The 18556-nt window shown below is 47.4% G+C and overlaps 5 protein-coding genes across 8 annotated transcripts in view; 3 read left to right on the plus strand and 2 right to left on the minus strand.

The window, feature by feature from the left end:
- Positions 1–18556, minus strand: part of LOC148145051 (uncharacterized) — a 234563-nt gene that overhangs the window by 177950 nt on the left and 38057 nt on the right.
- LOC148145052 (uncharacterized) overlaps positions 1–18556 on the plus strand; it is a 158418-nt gene that overhangs the window by 136635 nt on the left and 3227 nt on the right. Inside the window, exons 2-3 of one of the 2 annotated variants that reach the window (XM_087975629.1) lie at positions 10376–11314; positions 12818–12822. In XM_087975629.1, coding sequence (XP_087831755.1) covers positions 10785–11314; positions 12818–12822 — 535 coding nt within the window. In that variant the 5' untranslated portion in view covers positions 10376–10784. Of the gene's footprint in view, positions 1–10375; positions 11315–12817; positions 12823–18049; positions 18141–18556 lie in introns of those variants that run through there. The other variant, XM_087975628.1, reaches the window with a different exon arrangement.
- The window catches only part of LOC148145053 (uncharacterized), a 258116-nt gene that overhangs the window by 136621 nt on the left and 102939 nt on the right, over positions 1–18556 (plus strand). The window lies entirely within an intron of this gene.
- Positions 1–18556, plus strand: part of LOC148145055 (uncharacterized) — a 222097-nt gene that overhangs the window by 77156 nt on the left and 126385 nt on the right. The window lies entirely within an intron of this gene.
- LOC148145057 (uncharacterized) overlaps positions 1–18556 on the minus strand; it is a 109227-nt gene that overhangs the window by 44686 nt on the left and 45985 nt on the right. The window lies entirely within an intron of this gene.

The following is an 18556-nucleotide window of genomic DNA, read 5'->3' on the forward strand; positions in this document are numbered from 1 at the left end:
TGAGAAGGGCATTGCTTGTCACTGGCCACTCAGGTATTTCCTTTCTTCCTGGTGGTGGAAGTTGAATAAAGATTTGTGCACTTGTTGTCTTTCACTGTGTCGCACACCTACACACGCAACATGGATGCAGGGGGAAATATAAGCACTCCCGCAGTTAGGCGGTAGTGTGGGGGTAGAGAAGAGAAAAAAATACAACCCCTCCCGTACACCCCCGTCCCTGTTCCTCACCAATCTCACAGCCACAACTCCACCTCTAGGAAGTATTTGCATCAAGAGTAAGCATCCCTCAGGATGGCAGGCGGGTTTCAGTAAGTGTCTGCACTCCCTACTCCTTACTTCAACTGCTTACCAGCCCACTGCAGACAGGAGCATACTTAACCTCAGGGTTCCCAACAAGACCGCCATCAATTCCTCACTTCCCACCTTTTGGATTGGAACCCAATGCAATCATTTGTTGCCCTTCAATAGCACTGATTTCATTTGTGGCCATACGGCCCACCCCTGGCTGCCTACCTCCTGGACTGGCAGCTGGTATTCAGGTTATGTTGTCCCTTTCCTTTACCACTCCCACACTTTGCCTTTTGAGAATTCCAAACCACAAATCAAGAGAGTGCTCACAACCTTTCAGCACCTTTTCTCTACCTTCTCCCTTCCCTATGCTACCCTCCAGCTTGAGGTTGAGGGTTAGTGAATTGCTACCACTCTGGAAGAGATTGCCAATGCCACATCTTCAGCCTTTGACCTGCTCAATGCAGGGATGGTCACTGTCCGCAGCATTGCTCTCCAACGTCACATGGCCCTCGACTCCCTGTTAGCCGAGAAAGGAGGCACTTGTGCCCTTATCGTCTCTGACTGCTGTACCTACATCCCTGACTCCAGTGACAACATTACAAATATTGCCGCCCACATTGGCAAGTCATCCTCCTCCCTCCATAACACTACTCCCCATTGGGACCTTAAGACATGGATAAGTGGCTGGCTTGGCTTTTGGGCTTCCGCTCTCTTCCAGGGCCTTGTTCTTCTCATTGCTGGTTTAGTTCTGTGAGCACTTAGCATTATTTTCCAGAAACAGTGCTGTGCCCATTTCAGCTGTCTTCTCATGCCGAATATCCCAGCATCTTCCCAACTTGTGCTGCTTCTCATTTCTGACATTTCCGCACCAATGGATGGTTTCATTGACACTCTCTCTCCTGATCCTGGTGACCTGGAGTATGACAGTCACCTTGGCGACTCTAAACCCCCATCGCCAACAAGCCCCACTGGGTCCGCTCGATCCCTCCTTTTGCAGGTTCCTCTGAACTGACCTCCTGATTTGGTGAAAGGAAAGAAGGAAGGAATTGGGGGAGAATTATTATATTCCGGTCAGTCATTTGGTCACATATTAAAAACCTGGAAATCACTTTCACTCTCAGCTTAGTGCCTGCTTGCCAAAGCTTATGTTTCCCAGGCTCAATAGAGACAGTCTGCCTTGCAGCTGTACTGCTACCTGATAAACAAATTCTTTCCTTGGGTGGGAATATCCTTCTCTTTGCAAGGACCTATTGTATACTTATCAGCTACTAACCAACACTATCCAGACACTACGTCACTGGGCAAAGTGCCTCAGTTTGCTCAATATCCTGCAATTAACAGATTGCTAATTGTTAAATGATTGTGACCTATAAAATAACACAACTTTGTTTGTCATCGGAGTGACTTGTGATTATTAGGTCGACTTCGCTCTCCCTGCGAGCTCCCAAATAAACAGTCAATAACCCAAGGTTTGTGTGTCATGATTACTTATCCAATGCTTATTGGACTACTACGAGCAAGCCACCCACAGCATAATCCACTTCCATCCCCAACATGGATCAAGAGGCCATACTTTTTTGCCAGACAAGTAAATGTGTCAGGCTCAGGAAACAAAGCCTGTCAAACATTAACAGGCACAGATCTAGACCAACCTTTTCCAGAGTCTGCCCCTTCACCTCGATTGACTTCCTTTTTCCCTCAGCTCCTACAAACCAACAGCTGAACCCAAGGATGTGAAAAGAAATGGGAAAGGGGGCGAGAAAAGAGAGTGCGGTACTCCCAGATGTTAAACAGAGGAAGGAAGTTGCAACCTGGGATAAAGCTCAACCTTCATTCAGAGAGAGAGGTGGAGCAGCAGCTTCAGAAGCTCATTGTCAAAACCATCCGCATTCAGACATTAGGAGAGCTCTGATTGGCAGGAGGACCAGGCTCCTTCCGGTCTTTCAGGGTTTCCCAAAGGTTCGTCTCCCCGTCCATCAGAGCGATGAGGGGCGGGGCCCCAAATCAATTTCACACATGCGCACCATCAGCAATGCTCACAGCCGATAGAATGGTTTATTGATCGCATGGGATTGTGGGTGCTGTGTCAGCCATTAAAGAGATGAAATCCAGTGTTCCATATGCCTTCTTAACCCTCCTTTTTCGTATGTTGGTGACGTATACGTCAGGAACTAATCTTTAATCGATATTAGATTGATACACTGAGTGAAACACTGCAGGCATTCAACTCTAAACACTATTTCCAATTCGGTGTCAGTGCAGCATGTCCTCACATCAGGACAGAATCAAAGCCTGTTGTTCCACCTGAACCTCGAATTTTGTTTAGTTTGCGGGTTCCAACCCTCTGTTTCAATCATTTATTAAAAGTTACTCGTGGTACATGAGCATCGCTGGCTGGCCAGCATTTAGTTCCCCTTGAGAAGGTGGTGGTGACCCGCCTTCTTCAACTTCTGTGATCCATAATGGTACGGTGACCCACAATGTCCTTTGAGTGGGAATTCCAGGATTTAGACCCAGGGACACTGAAGGAACAGCAATAGGTTTCTAAGTCAAGATGGTGAGTGGATTGGAGGGGTACTTGCAAGAGGTTGTGTTCCCAAGTATCTGTTGCCCTGGTCCTTCTAACTGGAAGTGGTTTTCTAAGGTATTTTCTAAGGATCTTTGGTGAATTTCTGTGGTACATCTTGTACACCGTACACATTCCTGCTTCTTAACAGTGGGCAGAGGGAGTGGATGTATGTGGAGATGGTGCCAATCAAGCAGGCGACTTTGTCCTGGATGGTATCAAGCTTTTTGGATGTTGTTGAAGCTGCACCCATCCAAGCTGGTGGGAGAGTAGTCCATTACACTGCTGACCTGTGCCTTGTAGAAGATGGACAGGGTTTGGGGAGTTTCTCGCCACAATGTTCCTGACCTGTTGCCTGCTCTTGTTGCCATTGTGTCTGTGATTAGTCTAGTTGAGTTTCTGGTCAATGGTAAACCCCAATGATGTTGATAGTGGGGTGTTTAGTGACAGTAACACTGTTGAATATCACGGGGCAGTGGTCAGATTATCTCTTTTGGGGATGAGACATTGTTTGGCATTGGCATGTCATACATGTTACTTACCACTCATTAGCCCATTGGATATTGATAATATCTTGTTGCATTGAAGGAATACATACGAGACATCCCTCCTCTGGGAGTCTCCTGTGCAAGTTTTTCTGTTCCAGGAACAATCTGATAAGTGTTGACTGTTATTAACCCTTTTGATCTTGGCCATACAGAGCACCTCCTGTCCATTTCTCCCCCGCCACCCACAGCACCCCCATCCATTCTCCCCCGCCACCCACAGCACCCCCATCCATTCTCCCCCGCCACTCAAGCGCCCCCTATCCATTATCCCCTGCCACCCCGAGTGCCCCCTGTCCATTAGCCCCCGCCACTCCAGCACCCTCTATCCATTCTCCCCGCCGCTCAAGCACCCCCATGCATTAACCCCTGCCACCCCGAGTGCCCCCTGTCCATTAGCCCCCGCCACTCAAAGTGCCCCCTGTCCATTCACCCCCGCCACTCCAGCACCCTCTAACCATTCTCCCCCGCCACTCAAGCACCCCCTATGCATTATTCCCCGCCACCCCGAGTGCCCCCTGTCCATTAGACCCCGCCACTCAAAGTGCCCCCTGTCCATTAGCCCCTGCCACTCAAAGTGCCCCCTGTCCATTCACCCCCGCCACTCCAGCACCCTCTATCCATTCTCCCCCCTCACAGCCCCCCGTCTATTCTGCCCGCCGCCCTCAGCGCTCACTGTCCATTGCCCCTGCCAACTGCAGCGCCCCCTGTCCATTCTCTCTCCAGCCCCAGCTTCTTGTCCATTCTCTTTCTTTCCTCTGAACACCCTGTCCATTCTCTCTCATGCAACCCTCTGCATCCCTGTCGTTTCTTTCCCTGTCCTCTGTCCCCTCCATCTATTCTCTCGCCACCGTCTGCCCCCCACTATTCTCTCTCACCACACCCTTCTGTCCCATGTCCATTCTCCCCCCATTCTCTCTCCCTCTCCCCATTCTCTCTCCCCTCCCCCATTCTCACTCTCTCCCCTCCCCCATTCTCTTCCCTTCCCCCAGTCTCTCTCCCCTCCCCCATTCTCTTCCCTTCCCCCAGTCTCTCTCCCCTCCCCATTCTCTCTCCCCTCCCCCATTCTCTCTCCCATCCCCCAATCTCTCTCACCCACTCCCATTCTCTCTCCCCACCCCTATTCTCTCTCCCCTCCCCATTCTCTCTCCCCCTCCCCCATTCCCTTCCCATTCTCTCTCCCCTCACCCCATTCTCTCTCCCCACCCCCATTCTCTCTCCCCACCCCCCATTCTCTCTCCCCATCCGCCCCATTCTCTCTCCCCATCCGCCCCATTCTCTCTCTCCCCACCCCCATTCTCTCTCCCCACACACCCCCTATTCTCTCTCCCCACACACACACCCCCATTCTCTCTCTCCCCCCCCCCCCCCATTCTCTCTGCCCACCCCCCCCCCCTTCCCTCTCCCCTGTTTTGGGGAAAAACACCAGGCTCGGAGTCAGAATTGGGGTTCAATGACAGAGTTTATTGCACAAGGAAATACCGGGGCTCCGGGGAGAGAAAAACACCAACAGCACAGTGTCAGCTGCGAGACTTCTTTCGACCCAGAGCACGCGTCAAGAAACTTTTATACATCTTGTGATACAATCGGTCAGGGAGGAGATTATTGTCTTTGTAACATGATTTGTTTATGGTAATCATTGTCGAATCATTGATAGTTTCGGTACAGTCTTTGTCAGTTCAGGCACACAGCCTTTGTTAATTTCCGCACAGTCGTTGTCAGTTTCAGTGCAGACATTGTCCATTTCAATGTCTGCATGGAAATCCATTGTTGTAGTAATGGGCGCTAATTGCTCTTCCTGAGAAGGAAGATTCCTGCAGCCCTGGCTATTAGCATTTGGTATTGAGTCTGTATCAAGCTGTTAGCACTTCTATAAGAGGTGATGGCCAGACCCAGACACTTCGGCGGGCAGTGTTCATTACTCATGTATATTCTCTCCCCCAGCCGCTTTAAACCATTCACCTGGGTTGTGAGTCCATTGTGCTGGCATTCTGGTGGCCCCAGGCAGTGTCTGTATCAGCTCTGCTGTTTCTCTCCGTATTGTGATCCAGCGGCCATCTTGTGTGTCAAGTTGGCCAACTGATGGCCCAGTGACCATCTTGTGTATCCGTGTGCCTAGATTAGATTAGATTAGATTACAGTGTGGAAACAGGCCCTTCGGCCCAACAAGTCCACACCGACCCGCCGAAGAGACGTAATGTACAATGACCGGTGCAATGGGGGAAAAAACACACCCAATGCCACCCTCACCCTGATAGTCACCTTTGTGTGTGGCTGCATCAAGCTATGCGTGGATCCCCGGTACGCAAACACTAATTGTCACTACGTACTGAGGTTCTACCTGTCCCCGGTGTTGCGAAGGATGGGCCTGGCCTCGCTGCCGCGGAACGCTCCGAGTAGTTGGACCGTTTCGTATCACCTGTCCTTCGTGGAGAAGTTTATGAAGAAAAACACCTTTGACCACAAGTCCATCAGGAAGTGGTCAGCACGTAGTGTCCTTGAGACCCTTCGGGAAAAGGAGAGGGTGGATCCTATCGAGTGGTTCCCTGAGCAGACTGTCAAAGCCATTTGGCAGAATGCCTCATCGCCAGAACTTTCCAACAAGCACCAAGACATGGCTTGGCTGGTGGTGAGAAGGGCTCTTCCTGTGAGATCCTTTATGCACGCCCAGACTCTCAGCCGCACCGCAAGCTGCCCTTAAAGCGGCTGCGGGGGGGACGAGACTGTCACACACCTCCTTCTGGAATGTGCCTACGCAGAGGAAGTCTGGAGAGGAATGCAGTGGTGTTTGTCGAGGTTCGTCCCGAGCAGCGCCGTGACGCGGAACTCCGTGCTCTACGGCCTGTTCCCCGGGACGCACACCGAGATGAACATCAACTGTGCCTGGAGGATCATCAACTCAGTGAAGGTCGCTCTCTGGGTGGTCCAAAACCTGCTGATCTTCCAGCTGAAGGAGTTGACCCCGACTGAGTGTTGCAGACTGGCACATTCCAAGGTCCAGGACTACGTGTTGAGGGACATGCTGAAGCTTGGGGCAGCTGCCGCCAAGGCGCGGTGGGGAAAGACCACTGTGTAAAGTCTGCCTGCCTAACGAAGAACAGGGGGCCCATGCAGTCATTTGGGCTCTGCTGACACCTCAGCTAATTCTATGGGCATATGATTGAAAAATGTACAGACCTGTATAAAAATGATAAATTCTGATCTCTGTATGTACATGTTTACATATGTATGGCATGACCAACTGTACAGACCATCAAATTATTTTATGAATAAAGTATATTTTTGAAATAAAAAAAAAGGAGGCTGGAAGGACACAGCAAATCAGACAGCATCAGGAAGTGGAGAAGTTGATGTTTCGGGTGTAACCCTTCTTCAGGACTGGGGCTGGGTGCTGGGGCCCGGGCCGGGGGGTAAAGTGGGGATAGGTGAAGACAGGGAGAGGGTACAGCCTGGTGAGTCAATGGGTGGAAGTAATCAGGTTGGTGGCAGGAAGGAGTGGAAATGAGGGGCATGGTTCTGAGAAGGGAGTCGGGGGATGGAAAGGGAGGTTATTTGAAATTGGAGAACTCGATGTTGAGTCCTACAGGCTGTAGGCTGCCCGGGCGGAAGATGGGGTGTTGTTCCCTAATTTGCGGTTTGGTTCGTTGTGGCAATAGAGGAAGGCTATGATGTTCTTGTCAGAAAGGGAGTGGGAAAGGGAATTAAAATCGATGGTGACTGGGAGGTCTGATCAGCCTCTGCAGACCCGGCTGTGATGCTCGCCAAACCGTTCCCCAAGTTTACGCTCGGTTTCCCCAAAGTAGAGAAGACGCCAATTTGCAAACATGTGGCAAATGCAGTATCTCAATGTGAAGTTATAGCCTTTGCAATTAAAAAAAAGCAGAAAGGAGATGCATTGTTTAAATGGTGATACTTTGGGATGTGAAGAAAGTGAGAACTGCAGATGCTAGAGATTAGAGTCAAAGTGTGGTGCTGGAAAATGTGGTAGGTCAGGCAGCATCTGAGGACCAGGAGAGTCGACATCAGTCCCGAGCACTTCATCAGGAATGATGTGTGGATGGACAAAGGGTCTGATTCTGTGCTGTATGACTCTAATCATCTTCAGTGAGAGCAGAAGTGTGATTGTGAAGGCTGGAGTTTAAGAGCAGCTTTCAAAGATGATTTGCCCTTAATGGGAGCAGAAGAAGTTACAATGAAATCTTGCGTTTGTGAGACAGCAACTGAGTGAGTGAGTAAATCCGAGGTTTTGGTGCAAAGTGGGAATTCATTGCACTGTGGGGATGAAGCTCTACTTATTGAGTCATTTCTACTGGTGAATGAAACCAGGCTCAAGATTAGGAGGAGTAAATTTCGGACAGAGATGAGGAGGAACTGCTTTTCCTGGACAGTAGTGAATCTATAGAATTCTCTGCCCCAGGAAGCAGTAGAGGCAGCTTCATTAAGTATATTCAATACACAGTTGGATGGGCTTTTGCAATGGTAGGGGAATTAAGGGTAGTTGGGACAATGCATGGAGGGGGATCTCAGATGATGAATAGATTAGCCATGATCTTAATGAATGGCAGAGCAGGTTGGACGGGCCAAATGGCCTTCTCCTGCTTCTATTGCTATGTAACTGTGTAACCCTGCATTTCCCATGGCTAACCCACCTAACCTGCACATCTGTCATCATTATAGGCAATTTAGCATGGCCAATCCAAACCAAGGCCGGTGAGCAGTGAGGTGATGTGGGAAATGAACATTAGAGAAAGAGACAGGGAGAGTAAATGTACCAGCAATCAAAACTGGATTCTAAAGATCCCAAAAACTGAAATGATACATGGTGAGTCTGAATGTGTGCCGCGTTGTAACAAAAGCATTCAGTCAATCAAGCCCCAACCCACAATCTCCCAGCCTGTCAGTCATCCAGGCACAGTGTAGTCACAGCAGGGGATCTCACAAGAAAAATGGAACCAAATTAGAAATGACTAGGTGCTCGTGTTTAATGTTTGTTCATGAGAAAGTAAACCACAAATGGGGCTCTCCCAGGATTCTTATACTATCCTACTTGAGGAATTCTCTCTCCCTTACATCTAACTATGAGAACCCAGCTATGATTTACAACAATATTTACACCAACAGAAGTAAGGCACCTGTTCTCAAATAGACAGAGAGATAAACAGGATGGAAATAGACATTTTCTCTCTCATGCGCGTACACACACACACACACACACTTTCACGGGAATGAATGCACATTTGCAGAGCTGAGCTCAAATGTCACTTTTTGTTATAAAACTTTAAGTTCGCTTGATAAGGTGCTTTCCAGGAAGTTCTGGGATTTGCATATTAATGATACCTGCAACCCATTTGAAAAGATGAAAGACTTCACAATCCAGGTTTGTTCAATGTATCATTTCAGTGGCAGGACACTGTCATGTTTTTCTATAAATTCTGTGTCTTATTATTTTATTCTCCACAACCACCTGATGAAGGAACAGTGCTCCAAAACCTAGTGCTTCTAAATAAACCTGTTGGACTATAACGTTTTGTTGTGATTTTTAACTTTGTCCAGGTTAGGGGGGAAATTGCTATGCTAAATTACCCATAGTGCCCAGGGATGTGCAGGTTAGGTGTGATAGTCAGGGAGTAGAGCAACAGGTGCAGGGGAATGGGTGTGGGTGGGTTACCCTTCGGAGGGTCGGTGTGGACTCGTCGGGCCGAGTGGCCTGCTTCCACACTGGGGATTCTGTGAAGGGAAGGAATTCCTGCAAACTGTGCAGGGCAGTGCGGGCCTAGCCAGCCGGCCGGCCGCGCCCCACCCCTTCCTCTCACCCCTTTTCCCATTCCCTACCCCACCCCTGACCCATTGAAGGCATCACAACGTGAAGTGGCCCTGTCAGTTTGCATGAAACTCCCTCCCTCTCGGCAATTCTTCGTCCTGGGACGGTGTGGGGGGAATCTGTTCACTTGTGGCAACTGGAGTGAATCCAAGGAGGCAGCAGACTCTGCAAACTCAGGTATGTGTCTTAATTACCCGGGCGAGGAGGGACAGAAGGATGGGGTGGAGCTGTTTTCCCCATCGTGCCTGAGTCTGAGACTTTTTCATAAAATCATGAGGAGTATGGATAGGGTAAATAGACAAGGTCTTTCCCTTGGGATGGGAAAGTCCCGAACTGGAGGGTCATAGGTTCAGGGTGAGGGCAGTGGGGAAATGTAAAAGAGACCTCAATGGCAACCTTTTCATGAAGAGGGTGGTGCTTTTAAGGAATGAGCTGCCAGAGGAAGTTGTGGAGGCTGCTAGAATTCCAACAGTTAAAAGGCATCTGGATGGGTGTATGAATACAAAGGGTTCAGTGGATCGGGGCCAAGTGATGGCAAATGCGACCAGATTAATTTAGGATATCTGGTCAGCTCGGGCAGGTTGGGCCAAAGGGTCTGTTTCTGCGCTGTGTGACTCTAATTGTCTTCAGTGGAAGCAGAAGTATGGTTGTGAAGGCTGAACTTTCAGAGCATGTTTTGCCCTGACTGGGAGCAGAAGAGTTTGACTGAAGTGTATTGGTGTTAATGCCTTGATGTCTAATTTTGCTCCCACCTTCCCGGGTCGATAACTATTTTGTGTCTGGTCCTTCCTCAAGAAGCTGCATTGCAGGTTCACCCTGAATTGACACTTTTTATTTGCTTCCCAAAATCAGACCTGCTCACTCTCAGCAGGATCCCAGCGTTGTGAAAGATATTAACTTTCAGGTGGAGGTATCCAAAATTCAGAGAGATGTCAGTCTTGATGTTTTTGCTTTTTCTGCCCCTGTAAGATCCTGAATCAGCACCTTCAGGGGAATTAGTTAGAGCTGAGTGAGAACAGAGGGGGAGAGAGAGTGGGATGGTGCTTTCAATTTTGTGGAACAACAAAAGAATATTCCACAGAAAGTAGAATTGTTTGTTCTGAATTTCTACCCTGCACTGATAGTGATGGCTTTTGTAATCTCTTTTTGCAGAGTATTTGAAAATCTGAAGACTGAAGTTTCAAAATCAACAGATAAAGGGCCTATGCCCGAAACCTTGACCCTCCTGCTCCTCGGATGCTGCCTGACCTGTTGTGATTTTCCAATGCCACACATTTTTTGACTGACTCTCCAGCGTCTGCAGTCCTCACTTTGACGTCAATGTCTGACAGACACTCAGTCCATTCGGACCGCAACAATTTTCAACTATGATTCTGTGAGAAGGAGCAAAGTGTTTTGGTTCCTGTTTGGGTACGTTTTCAGCGTCAGTGGGACTGGATGAGAGACCCTACTGTTGCAGTGCACTGAGTATGGAGCATGTAACCGCTATACGGCCTGGAAAGAGGAATTGATGGCAGGGAGGGGCTGTATGCATGTTTTTGTGTAAACTGAAGCGTTGGCCATGGAGAAACCTGAGGAATCCCACCTTTTGGAGAAACGATGGAAGTGTGATGACTGCGGGAAAAGCTTCTGTTTCCCATCTTCCCTGGACTCTCATCAACGCAGCCACACAGGGGAGAGGCCGTTCCCCTGCCCCAAGTGCGGGAAGGCCTTCAGCAATTCATCCAACCTGCGGAGGCATCAGCAGGTCCACACAGGGGAGAGGCCGTTCCCCTGCCCCAAGTGCAGGAAGGCCTTCAGCAATTCCTCCGCCCTGCTGACCCACCGGCGGGTCCACACAGGTGAAAGGCCCTTCGGCTGTCCCGAGTGTGGGAAGGCCTTCAGCAATTCCTCCGCCCTGCTGACCCACCAACGGGTTCACACGGGGGAGAGGCCCTTCAGCTGCCCTGAATGCGGGAAGTGCTTTACCCAGGTCTCCACCCTGCTGACCCACCAGCGTGTCCACACAGGTGAGAGGCCGTTCACCTGTTGTCAGTGCAAGAAGGCTTACACCTGCTCCTCCGCCCTGCGGAGGCACCAGCGAGTTCACCTGTAGGGGAATTGAAACAGTGATGGCCAAGTTGCATCCTTTACCCGGTCTGGCCTACACGTGACTCCAGGTCCACAGCAGTGTGGTTGACTCTATACTGCCCCACCCCTCCTCGCTCGGCAAATGAGAGGGGAGAAACTTACTAGGAGTCAGAGTATGGATTGAAATTGTTGAGTGAGGCAACACTTCCTCTGGGTTACAGCTGTACCAAGGATCCAATTACAAAGGGACGACTGGGTGCTAACCAATAGTAAAGAATGTGAGGTGGGGGAGTGGGGGAAGTGTATGTACTTTGACTTTGAGCTGTTTAAAAAGCAACTACTTTTTCTCTGCCTTTTTGCAGGGGGACCTGAAGCTGTAACAAAGTTGGGTTGCAATAAAGGTTACCTGAACTTACCGCCGGGCTCAGACTCTCATTGAAAGCTTTGAGCTCCAAGAGGTTTTGTTTTAAAGCTGATCAGTTCTTTCAGCCTCCTGCACTAAGCTTCCAATGTTGTCTATCAGATGGAGCAGTGAATGAGGAGCCAGTATCATTAGAAATTGTAAGTTTTTCAGGAGTGTAGAGTGCATCATTTCATCAGCATTGTAACGTTTACTGGCAGCATCGGGAGGTGTGGGCTGTGTTCAGTGGAAACGATGTGGAGGAGCCGGTGGTAGACTGGCCTGGATGAAGTTAAAAATCGCACAACACCAGGTTATAGTCCAACAGGTTTATTTGGAAGCACTAGCCTTCGGAGCGCTGCTCCTTCACCGGGTCGCTGTGGAGCCAGATCAAAACACACAGAATTGATAGCAAAAGCTCACAGTGTCATGCAACTGATAGGATATACTGAACGAACCTAGATTGCTGTTCAGTCTCCCATCGTTGAGAATGGATTGCAGGTTTTGGTTCATTAATATGTAAATCCCAGAACAAATTTTCAGTTACGTTCTTGAGATGACTTAAGGTTTTATTTTTAAAAAGGCTGACAGCTTAGACAATGCATTAAAGGTGTGAGGTTTGAGCTTGTCATACCCCAATCTTGGATCAGACTGGTTCCATTTCCAAAGTAGGAATTTATAAAATATTACACTGATTGACTGCCTGCAGTTTCTGCACTTTTTGAGCAAAGTAGAATGTATCTGCAAATAATTCTGCCAATTCAAATTCACTTCATGGAGTTATTTGTGTGTCTGTGAGTTTGTGTGCATGCTTGGTAAAGAGTGTTGGGGAGTGTATGTGTGTGTATATGTATGAGAGAGGTATGAATAAAAGCAAGGGGTTGCATTTTGTTGAAACAAGGAAGGGCGGACCTATACAGGTAATGGTAGGGCCTTGAGCCTTGTTGGAGAACAGAGACATGGGAGGATTCAGGTGCATAGCTGCATCACTGGGAGACAGGGTGGTTAAGAAGGCGTTTAGCACACTTGCCTTCATTGTTCACCCCATTGGGTATAGGGGTTGGGACATCATGTTGAGGTTGTACAGGATGTTGGTGAGGCCACTTTTAGAGTACTGAGTACAGTTCTGGTGGCCCTGTAATAGGAAGAATACTATTAGAGAGGGTTCGGTAATGATTTACCAGGACATTGCCAGGACTGGAGGGTTTGAGTTATAAGGAGAGACTGGGACACTTTTCACTGAAGTGCAGGAGGTTGAGTGGTGATGTCATTGAGATTTATAAAACCATGAGGAGTGGAGGTAAGGTGAATAGCAAAGGGCTCTGCCTTAGTGTAGAGGTGCTCAAAACTAGGAGGCATATTTTTTAAAGTGAGGGGAGAGAAATTTAAAAGGAGCCTGAGGGACAACGTTTTGGTACAGGGTGGTTTGCATATGGAATGAACTTGCTGAGGATGTGGTAGATGCGTGGATAGTTACAAGCGACATTCAGATGGGTACATGAATAGAAAGGTTTAGAGGGATATGGGCCAAATATAAGTAAGTGGGACTAGTTACTTTGGGAATCCTGGTCGGCATGGACGAGTTGGACCGAAGGGTCTGTTTCTGTGCTGTCTACCTCTCTGAACCAGAAGTGATCTTCTTGAAACCAGTAGAATTCTGAAAGGGGCTTGACAGGATAGATGCAGATAAAATGCTCCTTTGTGGGGAGGGTCATAGAATCCCAACAATGTGGAAGCAGGCCATTCAGCACATCTATTACACACTGGCCCTCTGAAGAGCATCCCACCCATACCTAACCCCTTTCTCCATATTTCCCATGGCTAATCTATCCTAACTTGCACATCCCAGGGCACTATGGGTCATTTAGCACTGCCAATCCTCCCTAACCTACACCCTAAAATACAAAGGAGGAAGTATTGGATGTCTTGAAACATAAAGGTGGATAAATCCCCAGGACCTGATCCGGTGTAGCCTAGAACTCCGTGGGAAGCTAGAGAAGTGATTGCTGGGCCTGTTGCTGAGATATTATCGTCAAACGTCACAGGTGAGGTGCCGGAAGACTGGAGCTTGGCTTACATGTTTTTACTGTTTAAGAAGGGTGGTAGACCAGTAAGCCTGATGTCATTGGTGGGCAAGTTGTTGGAGGGAGTCCTGAGGGACAGGATGTACATGTATTTGGAAAGGCAAGGACTGATTAGGGATAGTCAACATGACTGTGTGCATGGGAAATTATGTCTCACAAACTTGATTGAGTTTTTCTGAAGAAGTAACAAAGAGGATAGATGAGGGCAGAGCAGTAGATGTGATCTATATGGACTTCAGTAAGGCATTCAACAAGGTTCCCCATGGGAGACTGATTAGCAAGATTAGATCTCACGGAATACAGGTAGAACTAGTCATTTGGTTACAGAACGGGCTCAAAGGTAGAAGACAGAGGGTGGCAGTGGAGGGTTATTTTTCAGACTGAGGCCTGTGACCAGTGGAGTGCCGCAAGGATCGGTGCTGGGCCCTCTACGTTTTGTCATTTACATAAATGATTTGGATGCGAGCATAAGAGGTACAGTTAGTAAATTTGCAGATGCCACCAAAATTGGAGGTGTAGTGGACAGCGAAGAGGGTTACCTCAGATTACAACAGGGTCTGGACCCGATGGGCTGAGAAGTGACAGATGACGTTTAATTCAGATAAATGCGAAGTGCTGCATTTTGGAAACCTTAACAGGACTTATTTACTTAATAGTAAGGTGCTAGGGAGTCTTGCTGAACAAAGAGACCTTGGAGTGCAGGTTCATAGCTCCTTGAAAGTGGAGTCCCAGGTAGATAGGATAGTGAAGAAGGCATTTGATATGCTTTTCTTTATTGGTCAGAGTATTGAGTACAGAAGTTGGGAGGTCATGTTGCGGCTGTACAGGACATTGGTTAGGCCACTGTTGGAATATTGCGTGCAATTCTGGTCTCCTTCCTATCAGAAAGATATTGTGAAACTTGAAAGGGTTCAGAAAAGATTTACAAGGATGTTGCCAGGGTTGGAGGATCTGAGCTACAGGGAGAGACTGAACAGGCTGGGGCTGTTTTCCCTGGAGCATCGGAGGCTGAGGGGTGACCTTATAGTGGTTTACAAAATTATGAGGGGCATGGATAGTATAAATAGACCAAGTCTTTTCCCTGGGTTCGAGGAGTCCAGAACTCGAGGGCATAGGTTTAGGGTGAGAGATGCAAGATATAAAAGAGACCCAAGGGGCAACATTTTCATGCAGAGGGTGATATGTGTATGAAAAGAGCTGCCAGAGAATGTGGTGGAGGCTGGTACAATTGCAACATTTAAGAGCCATTTGGATGGGTATATGAATAGGAAGGGTTTGGAAGGATATGGGCCGGGTGCTGGCAGGTGGGACTAGATTGGATTGGGATATCTGGGTCGGCATGGATGGGTTGGACCAAAGGGTCTGTTTCCATGCTGTACATCTCTATGACTCTAAAAGCAAGTTGTAGACAAGTAAAAAGGCTGACCAGGCAAGGAGGTGGTTAACAACCTCAGGACATCCCTCTTAAACCATGCATCCTATTTGTTTACAAATTAAACATGCTTCAGCTCTTTTCCTCGCTGCTTTCTGGAAATCTGGGTGACACCAGGTTTGTAATACAGTATTAACCATTCCCTCCTTGCCCACGTGTGTACAATAATGCACATAATCAATTGAAAAAGGCAGCAGCAAAGAAAGAACACAAAGTAATCCATCAGGGGTCACCCACATTTCGGTTTGAGAATCGAGGGAGTACCCTATTTGAGGCCATAGTTTGTGCTGCTCAGCAGGGGGCCTCCCCTGTGATTTCAGTCCCATACCCAGGCCTGGAAATCCCACCCCCATATTGTCTCTATCCGGGTTTTGCTGGGCACCCAATGGGACCAGAAGTTTGGGGTGTGAGGCTGCCTGCTTGGCAGCAGCATCCATCTGCTCATTCCTTTGGAGACTGTATCCATTGCCTCAGCATGAGCTGAACATCTTGAGAGCTGTCAGATTGATTGGACAAAACAGCATTAGTATTCGTCTGCCCCGTGGGGGTTACAAATCCTCTATGTTCCCACAAGTCTCTGTAATCATGGGTCACACCAAAAGCACAGTGAGAGTTGAAGATCTCAACCCCCAGGAGGGGTCTCTCAGTTCTGAGATTGGTCAAATGAACACTAGGATTATGGTTTGCTTCAGCAAGGTTTCACACTTTAATTTGTAACGGCCGGGCAAAGATTTGTCCAGCAATGCAGATATTAAAAGATTCTGTGTTCCTTGGAGAAACTGCATGATTAACTTGGAATAAAATATCAATTTTCATATGTTTCTTAAGAGGCAGTACAGCCTTAATTACAGAGTAAATCCAATAAAATGTAATAAAATTACGTAATGGACAACAGGTTAACCCAATGATATTTCCTGGGAAACAATGTTGTTTCACATGCATTATCTCCTCATACCTGTGCTTCAAGGTTAGCTAGGACTGGTCGGTAATGTCCTATCTAGCTTAATTAGATCCATACTATGAAGAAGGTATTGTTTGCTTAATCTGTGATTCAGTTAGCTCAGGAATGCAGAAATGCAGCTTTTAGCTATTTTAAACACAGCGTTAATTTGCAGCCTGAAGACACATTGTTCTATTACTTTATATTGTGATGCTATTTTGTGACAACAGCCTAAATCCTGGTATTAGATCCTCATCTGGTGTAGACCTGCTCCATCACTCAAAAGAAAACTAGATTTACAATTTAAGGCCATACATGCTATTCTGCTAAATTAATCCAGTTGATTTGTTTTTGTTTAAAAATGTGAAAACCTTGTGAACAGTTCTTCCAGTTAATCACTGAATATTCAAATTTCTCTTCAAAATTAAAGATCATAACAAAACTGGGTGTCATTGTGGGATTTTGAATCTGGAGGGTGTGCTTGTGAAGGTTGAATGAACAATATTTTAAAGTGAATGTTATCGTGTTCTGTACTAAGACTTTCTGGAGATGAAAAATTTGCCCTTGTGTATTTTGCAACACTTAACCAAGGTCAGTTCCATAGAATATGCAGTCAGGTTGATGTGAGAGTTAAGAGCTGGGGAAAAAACATCAGACATAATGGAGGCAGGAGCACAGCAATTAGAGTTAGAAAGTTAGCCAAAAGTATAAAAACAGGAAGGAAAGTTTCGTCAGCTTTTCTTAAAAAAAGTTAACAAAGTAAGTGTTGGTTCTGTAAAAAATGAGTCTGGGGATTCAATAACAGAGGATAAAGAGATGCTTGATGAATTGAAAAGAGCTTGAATCTGTCTTCAGTAGAGAGGATACAAGTAACCGCTTAGAACTGGCTGGAAATCAGGAACTGAAAGGGAAGGAGGAACTGAAGACAATTACAATTACCAGGGAGGTAGTACTGAGTGAATTGTTGGAATACAAGCTCACAAGTCGCAGGGGTCCAAAGGATTTCATTCTAGACCCTTAAAGAAAAACTAGCTCGTGAAATAGTTAATGCATTGGTTTTAATTTTCCAAACCTTATTAGTTTCAGGGAAGGTTTCTGTAGATTGGAAAACTCCTTTCTTCAAAAAGGCAGACCGAGAACAGGAAACTGCAGACAATTTACCTTAACATATGCCATAGGGAAAATGTTCAAAGCTGTGATTAAAGATGTGAAGACAGGGCACTTGTATAAGTTAAGGCAGCGTGAATCTGTTTTTGTCATTGGGAAATAATGTTGTAATTGAAGAATTGCCTCTCCGCACTGCGACTGAGCTGATGTGTCTCCAGTGCCGACAGGGAATGGAATCCCTTCCCACATTCCCCACATTTCCACGGCTTCTCCGCAGTTCTGGTGTCCTTTCAGCTCCCTGTTTCTGATGAACAACTGAAACTGTGATCACACTCAGGAAACGTGTATAGTCACCCCCTGCTGCGAACAGTGTAATGTTACTTCAGTCTGTGTGTCTGGTTCCAGCTCCTTCTCACAGACAGCTCACTGGGGCACACTCTCTCCCAACAAGGGGAAAAGACATACAAAAGTTGAGGAGTCAGACAAAATGTGGAAGCAATAAAATGTCGAAACACGGGAAAAAAAATTGTGGCTCGACCCCTTTTTTTCCCTGTTGGTATTTGGACACTCAAAATCTGTCCGAAACACCAACCATCCCAAAGAGCATACTGCGCATGTTTGCCGGTGTCAGCAACGCAGTGCGCATGTTTGTCGGTGTCAGCAAACACGTGGGCTTGCTCGTCACTGTCCGTTAAAAAAGGCGCGCGAACTTTTTTTGATTGCCCAATAGGGAGGCCTGGAGGACTGGAAGGACATCGGTCCACCTGCCAATCAGAGCCACCCCGTGAATACGGAAGTTGGACAATGCGGTTCCGAAGCTGCTGCTCGTGTCTGAATGAAGATTGAGCTTTATCCCAGACTGCAAATTCCTCTGTCCATTATCTGTGAGTATGGGCTCTCTTCTCTTGCCACCTTTTCCATTTAATTTTCATTTTGGGATTCAGTTGTTGACTTGCAGCAACTAAAAGGAAAGGGAGAGTGTCGGGGTGGGGACAGACTCTGGAAGCGGTGCTCCAGGTCTGTGTCTTAATTGGCAAAATAAACAGGCGGGAGGCTGGAAGAACACAGCAAGCCAGGCAGTATCAGGAGGTGGAGAAGTCAATGTTTCGGGTGTAACCCTTCTTCAGGATTAAAAATCACACAACACCAGGTTATAGTCCAACAGGTTTAATTGGAAGCACACTAGCTTTCAGAACGACGCCCCTTCATCAGGTGATTGTGGAGGGCTCGATCGTAACACAGAATTTATAACAAAAATTTGCAGTGTGATGTAACTGAAATTGAACACCTTCAACACATT

Source organism: Chiloscyllium plagiosum, unplaced genomic scaffold (genome assembly GCF_037043375.1).
Source record: "Chiloscyllium plagiosum isolate Xiang-an unplaced genomic scaffold, Cpla_swu_hap1 HiC_scaffold_27, whole genome shotgun sequence".
NCBI lineage: Eukaryota > Metazoa > Chordata > Chondrichthyes > Orectolobiformes > Hemiscylliidae > Chiloscyllium > Chiloscyllium plagiosum.